Here is a 7,677-nt window from a genome sequence, read left to right as displayed (position 1 = left end):
CTCAAGCTCAAGCTCAACCTCCCTCGGATCAGCTTTTATTGTGCGACCCTTTTCTGTGCCTGGTGATTCTTGCTTTGTGTTGTATACATGCCCTGTCCTGCTGTTCCTTGCACCCAGTCACTGAAGCTATTCAGATTGTTGGGGGGCATCGGTTCCTTGTGGAGCTTGACTTGCTTTAGCTTCCTATTTCTGCTTGGTTTGGTTTTATCACTGCCAGTTGGCACAGTCGCTTGTTTTGGTGTCGTCTCACAACAACAGCAAGAAATCGAAACGGGGAAGCGAAATGCATCACAGTACAGTACAGAGGTTGAGCGAACGAGTGAGTGAGATTGTTTTGCTTCTCAAAACAAGACAAGATGAGATACTATTGTGAAAGAACATTAGACACAGGAAATGGTGATCAATTGCCGAAAGGGAACTGATTAATTTCTCGCTAATTAACACAGGAAATGGTGATCAATTGCCGAAATGAGGATTCTACGGCAATTAGAACATGGCGCCGCGATTTGATCGACGGGCTAGCCAACTCTTCTACTCAGTCTCAATTAGAGGAGGCGACGCTGCAGCAGCTGCTGCTCCCTTCATCGCCGTCATCCTCTTCCTGGTTGACGGTCTCGGAGGCGTCGGTGACGCACGACGACGGGGACGACGAGCTCTCCGCCGCCGCGTGCTCTTCTTCTTCTTCCCTGCCGCCACCAAGGCGGGCGCGGTGGGCCGGCCTGGCCCTCCTGAAAATGCGGCAGACCACCCAGTCGGCCGCCGCGCCACCACCGGCATGGGAACTCACCTGGATTACAGATTCAGGTACATGAAATAGCAAGTTAGCCACCGTACGGTCGTCGCGAAGCACGAGCTACGTCAAGCCAGCCAGGATTGGCGCTTACATTAGTGGGCTGAGGCGCCTTGGCGGCGCAGCCATGGAGGTGGAGGCCGGCGGGGAGGAGGCGGTACTCGTGCATGGCCCAGTCGGTGCGGGCGCCGCCGCGGCCGCCACGGCGGGGGCAGAAGACGAGCGTCCGCTTGGTGCCGACGGGGCGCTTGCAGCGCGGCGAGACGACGAGGGTCTCCTTCCCGGACGGCCTCCAGACGCCTGTGCCGGCCGCCCTGGCCACGCCGCCGCCCTTGCGCCAGCACCGCGTTGCCGGGCGGTGGAAGAAGAAGCGCTCCCCGTCGGCGTCGGCTGCTGCCCCTGCAGTTTCGTTCGTTGGATCGCGCGTACTCGTAGTCAGGTAAGGGACGCGAATGGAAGTGGACGAGCGGCAATGCGGGGAGTGGGGCGATGGAGAGGCACGCGTGGTACCTGGTGCGGCGGCGGGGAGGAGGTCCCACGGGTGGAGGCGCGCGAGGTCAGCGTCCGGGATGACGCCGGCGGGGAGCGGGCAGGCGAGCGCCTTGCGGCGGAGGTAGTGCAGCAGCAGCTCCTCGTCGGTGGGGCGGAAGCGGAAGCCGATGGGCAGGCCCGCGACGGGCACGCCGGGACCCCGCTGCTGCTGCTGATGCAGGCGCCACGCGCCGGGCCGGCCCTCCATCGTCGGCCGACGGGATCGAAGCAGGATTGGATTTTTTTTTTATTTTTTGGATTTGTGTGGGTTGATCTGCCTGGCCGATCGATGTCAGATAGTAGACGACATCGGCGACCTGATTTTTGGCGTGGTGGGATGGGGATGAAGAAGGAGATGGATGGGATCCGTCGTCTCGGCGTCCCTCGTCGTGTGGAGGAGCGGAAAAGAGGGGGCCGTCGGCTCCGCCGTTTTATAGGGTAGCGGCGGTGGCGTGAACCGGACTCAACCCCGTCCAAAGTCCAAACACAACTGCCCTCCCCCGTGCCCGTCTCTTCCTATTCAGCTTTCTTTTTTTCTCCTTTTGGAGCCACTCAAGTCCTAGTCCTGCTCAATGGGATGGGAGCATTGGCGGCCATGACTGCAATGCAACCCGGTGAATAATTTGTGCTTAAGCTTGCATTTGCAGAGATTGAGAGATGAGTGCACTATAAACCGGCAGTAATTTCAGTTTCTACTACTGTACTAGTAATACCATTGCCCATTGGTGTAGTATATCCTTCTACCTTTTACTGAAAATGAAAGAGCAATGGCCATGGGCAACAACAACAAGCCAACAAGGCAGGGCATGCTCACGAGTCACGTCTCGTGTCTCCCGGTGGTTGAGTTCAGTGCCCTCTCGGTTTCCAAGGTACGGTCGGGTGCGGTTCCTTTCCGGGCTTTGCTTGCTTGCGCTTGCCTTTTCCGCCCTGACGAAATTCCTTCTCGTCGTGTCGTGGGTCTCTCTTCTTCGCTCGTTCGCCGCCTTTCCCAACGGGAGCGCAAGGAGAAGCTTCCACGCCATGGCCACCGCCCTCCTCCGTCCTCACCTGACGGCTGACGCGCCTACCAACATTGGATCCCCCCACATTCACCTCGTAATCTTGCTACAATACAGGCTTGTTTAGCACGCCGCTTCCAAAAAGGGCACCCAAAAGTTACCGCCGACGTCTCTCGTGCTCGTGCAGCTGCGCTACAGACAGGCAGAGAGGCGCCGCGCCCGCGCGCTAGTAAAAGTCGTCGCCTTTGTCCTCTTTTTCTCTCTCCCGCTGGCGATGACCGACCGCCGTGCGGTGCCAAAGCCAGGCGGTATGAACAGCGTGGCGTGCGTGCGCGTCCCCCGTCAAATATCAGCGCGTTTTGACCTGCAGGCAGCGGGCGCTTCGTCCACCGACCACCGCCGGTGGTCGGCGTATCGGGCATCGTCAGAAGGCAACACGGGTGGGTCTTGCCTTGCTCGACTCGCTCGTCAGGCGGAAACGCCACGAGCAGCAGCGGATTTTGCTTTTTGCCAGTGAGCCGTGACTCGTGGGTCAATGTGGCATGCCACTCGGTGCAGAGCAATGCAGCGCAAGGCATCGGGCGCGTTGGGGCAAGGCAACGCCTTTTGCAGTTGGCAGTGCCTTTCGGAGCCCGCCCGCCCAGGCGACCGCACGCGTACGTCCGCCTTTTTTTGCCTTTGGGCTTCTGGCATTTGCAGTTGCAGCGAGGGAGGGGAGTGCGAGGGCAGGAGGGTGGCCGTGCCCTGCGCGACGGGCACCACGGTGCCATGCATGGCGCGTGGCGTGCACGGACGACGTGACTGACGCCGGCAGGTCCTGGGCGAGACGATTCTCGGCCCGGCCCTGCCCGGCAAGCAAGCCGGCGAGCGCTCACGGACGGACGGACGGCCGCCCCATCACTAGTGCCATCACGTGCACCGCACTGCGCACTGGCCCGTGGGCGGTGGCCGCTGCGTGCGTCCATCCCCATTGACTGCGCGCGCGCTCGCGGATCCTCTCCTGTCAAGACTCAAGACCCCGGTGGCGTCCCCGCAAGTGCCACCCCGCCGACCCGCGACAGACGGAGGCAGGAGTGCCCACGGGCGCACGTCTCCGGCGGTGGCACTCCGCTGGACGGATGGATGGATAGATGGGCAAGGCGGTGGGCCGGTGGCGGAAGCTACAGAGCATGGCCACCGGACGCTGCCGTGGCGGGCGAGGGATGCCGCCCGGCGCCCGCGTCACGCACGCATCGTCCGTACGCGTCTGGACAGGACAATCGTGTGGGCCGCGCGCACCACATCGCCTTTTTCCAGCACCGGACCGGACGCCGCGGTTTGCTCGGCTTGCACGCAGAGCGCCGAGCACGTCTTGTTGCCTCCTCCAACCTCACCCTGCACCTGCTCGGGTCCGGATGGTTGGTTGCTGGCACGGAAGGACGTGCCACCCGTCTGTCTCGGTGCCGTGGCAACCCTGCCTTTGCCTTGGCGTGGATCGCAGGGAATGCCAACTCCAGCGAGCCTTGTCTTACAGAAAGGATATTGCGTACAGTACCGCAACGAGTTTGGTGCGTCGCTCACGTCCGCTTTCAGTCCTGGAGTCGGGGGGAAAAGATAAGAGAGCTCCAAAGCTAGCTTACTTTGCACTTGGGAAGGAGACAAATGTTTTGGGGTGTTTTCTGTCCCCTAACCTGAAATAAGTATAGTATACCACCGAGCACGGGCACGGCGACTTTTCGGCCTTGGATTGGATCGAGACGAGAGCTACTGGCCGGCCCAGCCGAAGCCTGTTGGGCCCGGGCGCGCACCAAGGCCACTTTCCCACTACGACGTGTTGGATTACAACCATGCATCCTGGCCCACGGAAAGTGCCTGGGCCCTACTTCCACACTGGGCCGACGTGAGTGTTACTCCGCTTGTTAGTATGGTATTAGTATTACTCCTGGTCCAGGTTGGGTCTGCAAAAGCAAAGAGAAAAAAAGGAACTCTAATACTGATATCATTACCAAGAGATGATGCGGCAGTTTAGGGATCCATGAGCGGCGCAATGATTGGGGGCTCTTGGTTTAGGGCGAGGAAGGATCCGAGCGGCTGCCAAAAGCTCTCACGAAAGCGAGATGGCATGAGATGCGCCGGCCGGCGGCCGCAGCGGTCCAACCGGATCACCGCTTTTCAGCCTGGTTTTACATTTCACAACCTATGATGCTCCATGAATGATTGCCTTCTTGCTCCAAAATCTCGTGTCTGCAAGCAACAATTTGGAGGACAAGTAGTCCCCTTCGGCCGCACTAACTAACCCCAATCAAACACACTTTCTGCAGTCACAGAAAGTTGACACAAAACCCATTTCATATAGAATCAAGATTAAAAAGAAACATTCAGCGATAACTCTCGTGTTCCTCACTTTACAGGCAAGCATGGTGTTCAATTACAAGCACAACTGCTCGTGCACTCAACTGTACGCTGACAAAACCTAGGCTTCTAAGGGTAGTCAAGTAGACAAGTACCTTGATGGCACTCTGATACCAAGGAACAAACATATTTATCAGTTAAAAGCTCCCGAAACTGCATAGATGAAGTCCAAGAAACCAGTCCCCTTGAGAAGGCCCTTGCCAGTTAAAAGCTCGAAATCTATCAACAAGAGAAAGCCAATTATAGCGGCTTTTCCATTGATCAGCTCATTGTCGCTGGTGAAACCGAAACCTCCGACATCCTCGTCGACTATCATTCTCACCTGAAAACGTAAAGAGATATAAGTTATGTAGACTGAAGTTAGTTAGAAAAGCAGGAATCATATTGAACAGAAAAAAAAAATGTCTGAAGGTGGCTAGCAGAGTATGAGGAAAAATCTGATACCTCTTCCACATTGACATCCGATGCAGTAACGCCAGGTTGAGCTTTCCCACTAAATATAATCTCCGCTGATCCTACACTATCAGACCCACTGATGCTGATGTATATGTTTTCTTCATCTGTTTTCACACGGTAAGTGAATAGTTTCCTCAAAGCCGGCGTAAGAGCCCTTAGGACAGGGTTTTTGGGATACCATTCTTTTATTTCCCCAGTGCGAAGGTCAAATGTACTGTCTGTTGATGGGCAAACAATGCACCCATCCTGAAACACCAAAAAAAGAAAATGCAAGGTCACATCTTCACAAAAGAAAACAAAATCATATCATCTAAGTAATACACAAGAAAGGTATTATTACTCCCTACCCATGACGCTTCAGACATGTTAGAAGAAATTAAGGATTGAGTGTTTTGACTCTTTTGCCCAAAACCTTCAAAGAATGTTCGAATTTCGATGACAGGGTTTAGAAGTTGAAAAGCTTGATATGGCTGAACGATAGACTACCACGAACATTTCACTTTTGTAAAATGTACATAAACAGAAGCGATATAGGACAGTGCATAAGACAAGACTCATGGGCTTGTGAAACCAATAAAGCTTTAGTGAGCACATCTAAGGGTCACATTTGTTATAATCAATCATAAACGAGAGTAATTTCATTAGTTCATGAAGCGGGTAAAGAACTGCGCGTAGTCAGATACATTTTATGCAAACATGAGTTCCTAAAATCACTTAAAGATGCATTTCGGTACATACAAAACAGGCACAAAGTTGATACCTGCTCACACCAAGCACACAAGTTAGAAGTAGCTTTTTAACTTCTTTTCAAACTCTAGAACCAACTAGGGAAGTTTATTAATAGGGAATTTGTAAATTGTTTGAAACAAGGGTACTTCGACGGGTTTGGTTGTCCATCTTTTTCTGTCTTCATACTTTTTCATACGGTATACAGAACAGGTAACGCCTGTCGGCCTGTGTCACTCGCGGGCACGAAAAAGCTAATAGTCAGCTGCGCGCGGCGCAGGCCGGCATTGGCGTGAGCTCGAGTCGAGACGCACCTGCGTGAGCTTGGCGTTGAGAAGACCCTCAGTGTAGGCGCCCTCCGCTGGCGACCGGTTCTCGATGGCGAAGACCTGGTCCTTGTACCAGAGCAGCAGGATCTCCTCCCCGTCCTGCACGATCACGCGGCGCTCCCCGCGCGGCAGCGCGGCGAGCGGCACCACCGGCACCCACGACGCGCCCCCGCCTCCTCCCGGGCCCTCCGCCGCCGGCGCGGCCGAGGTCGGCTCGGCCCCGGACACCTCGGCGGCGCGGCAGGCGAGCCTGGAGCTGGAGTGGCGGCAGTGCCACGCCGCGGCGCGGAGCGTGGCGCGCCGGCAGTGGGCGGGGCTTCGGCGGTGGAGGAAGGAGGAGGAGGACGCGGCGGCGGTGGCTGTGGTAACGGCCGCCATAGGGACGGGAGGGGAGTGGCGGGGAGGCGAAGCGAGAGGGGGTGGGTTTGAGGAGGAGGGGGACGGGGTGGTGGTGGTGCGTGGTGGAGCGCCCATGGCCACAGGTTGGCGATAAAGCGACAAGACCGGGCGTGGGGAAGAGAAGCGGACACATTTATAGGTTCCCGTCCAGTGAACTCCTTTGAGATCCGAAGATGCACAGCACGACGAAACCTGTCATCCATTCTTGTCCTCCAGCGAGCTGCCATCCACTTGCCACTCGAGCTCGATGAACGGAGACGGGCAGATCCACCGTTGGAGCTCGCCCCCGACGGCTACCACCACCAAGCCACGTGCTTCCCCGTCTTGCCGCATCTCACCCCAACTGGCAACTGCAGCTGCAGTGCGGCAGGCCGGCAGCTTTCGATTTGGCGGCGGCGCAACGCAGCGGCTCGCCCCCGCCGCAACGCAGACTGCCCCGCGCCCCCGCATCGCAGCAGCCCGGCTCCGCCGCCACCGCGCCGCACCCGCAGACCCGCCAGCCGCCGCGTTGCGCCACCGCGGTTGAACAGAGGCAGGCACCGGTTCGTGACTCATGGTCCCTCACGCGCGGCCCAAAGCGCGGCCCTCCTCCTATGCGGCGCAGCGAGCCAGCAACCGGCACCAGTCGAATATACTCGGTTCGTTCCGAATTACTCCCTCCGTTCCATTGAGTTTGTCATTGGAAAACCGTGCCCCCCTCACAATCCCGCTTCCCGAGTGACAAACTCAATGGAACGGAGAGAGTATAACGCTATGAATAAAGAAATACCAAAACATCTTGTACGGAACGGAGAAAGTAGTAGTTAATCGTGCCCAACCCAAATACCTCAATAAAATCAAGAATTAAACATCATTGCATATGCCAATGTCCTTAGAGCACATCTAACTTCATCTACTTTTTATCTAAAATCAAAGGAACTAGAGGGGACTAAAGATGGCAACGGGCAGAAAAAACCCGCATACCCGCGGGCACTCGACCCGGCGGGCGCGGATACGGGCATGAATCTGTGCCCGCCGGCACGGGCACAGGTTGCTGCGGGTGGCGAGCGCGGGTGCG

The 7,677-nt window shown here is 56.8% G+C and overlaps 2 protein-coding genes across 2 annotated transcripts; both read right to left on the bottom strand.

Moving 5' to 3' along the window:
• Positions 1 to 319: 319 nt before the first annotated feature.
• LOC136459759 (NAC domain-containing protein 83-like) lies at positions 320 to 1,681 on the bottom strand. The gene is made up of 3 exons (XM_066459597.1): positions 1,301 to 1,681; positions 885 to 1,189; positions 320 to 787 (listed from the first exon to the last, which is right to left on the bottom strand). The coding sequence occupies exons 1-3, from the start codon at positions 1,527 to 1,529 to the stop codon at positions 542 to 544; spliced, it is 780 nt and encodes a 259-aa protein (XP_066315694.1). The 5' UTR covers positions 1,530 to 1,681; the 3' UTR covers positions 320 to 541.
• A 2,948-nt stretch (positions 1,682 to 4,629) lies between these two features.
• Positions 4,630 to 6,940, bottom strand: LOC136459758 (uncharacterized). The gene is made up of 3 exons (XM_066459596.1): positions 6,207 to 6,940; positions 5,155 to 5,412; positions 4,630 to 5,032 (listed from the first exon to the last, which is right to left on the bottom strand). The coding sequence occupies exons 1-3, from the start codon at positions 6,693 to 6,695 to the stop codon at positions 4,844 to 4,846; spliced, it is 936 nt and encodes a 311-aa protein (XP_066315693.1). The 5' UTR covers positions 6,696 to 6,940; the 3' UTR covers positions 4,630 to 4,843.
• Positions 6,941 to 7,677: the final 737 nt, after the last annotated feature.

This window comes from Miscanthus floridulus, chromosome 6 (assembly GCF_019320115.1).
Source record: "Miscanthus floridulus cultivar M001 chromosome 6, ASM1932011v1, whole genome shotgun sequence".
In the NCBI taxonomy this organism is placed as follows: Eukaryota; Viridiplantae; Streptophyta; class Magnoliopsida; order Poales; family Poaceae; genus Miscanthus; species Miscanthus floridulus.
Note: the sequence above shows the minus strand (reverse complement) of the source record. Positions and strands in the feature narration are given on the sequence as shown.

Excerpts from the sequence above, each read along its gene's own strand:
- LOC136459758 (XM_066459596.1), bottom strand. The coding sequence starts at position 6,695 with ATGGGCGCTCCACCACGCACCACCACCACCCCGTCCCCCTCCTCCTCA. Across the intron at positions 5,413-6,206 it reads TCAACGCCAAGCTCACGCAG|GATGGGTGCATTGTTTGCCC; the intron begins GTGCGTCTCGAC and ends TTGGTGTTTCAG. Across the intron at positions 5,033-5,154 it reads CGGATGTCAATGTGGAAGAG|GTGAGAATGATAGTCGACGA; the intron begins GTATCAGATTTT and ends TTACGTTTTCAG.
- LOC136459759 (XM_066459597.1), bottom strand. The coding sequence starts at position 1,529 with ATGGAGGGCCGGCCCGGCGCGTGGCGCCTGCATCAGCAGCAGCAGCGG. Across the intron at positions 1,190-1,300 it reads CCTCCCCGCCGCCGCACCAG|GGGCAGCAGCCGACGCCGAC; the intron begins GTACCACGCGTG and ends ACGAAACTGCAG. Across the intron at positions 788-884 it reads AGGCGCCTCAGCCCACTAAT|GTGAGTTCCCATGCCGGTGG; the intron begins GTAAGCGCCAAT and ends TCTGTAATCCAG.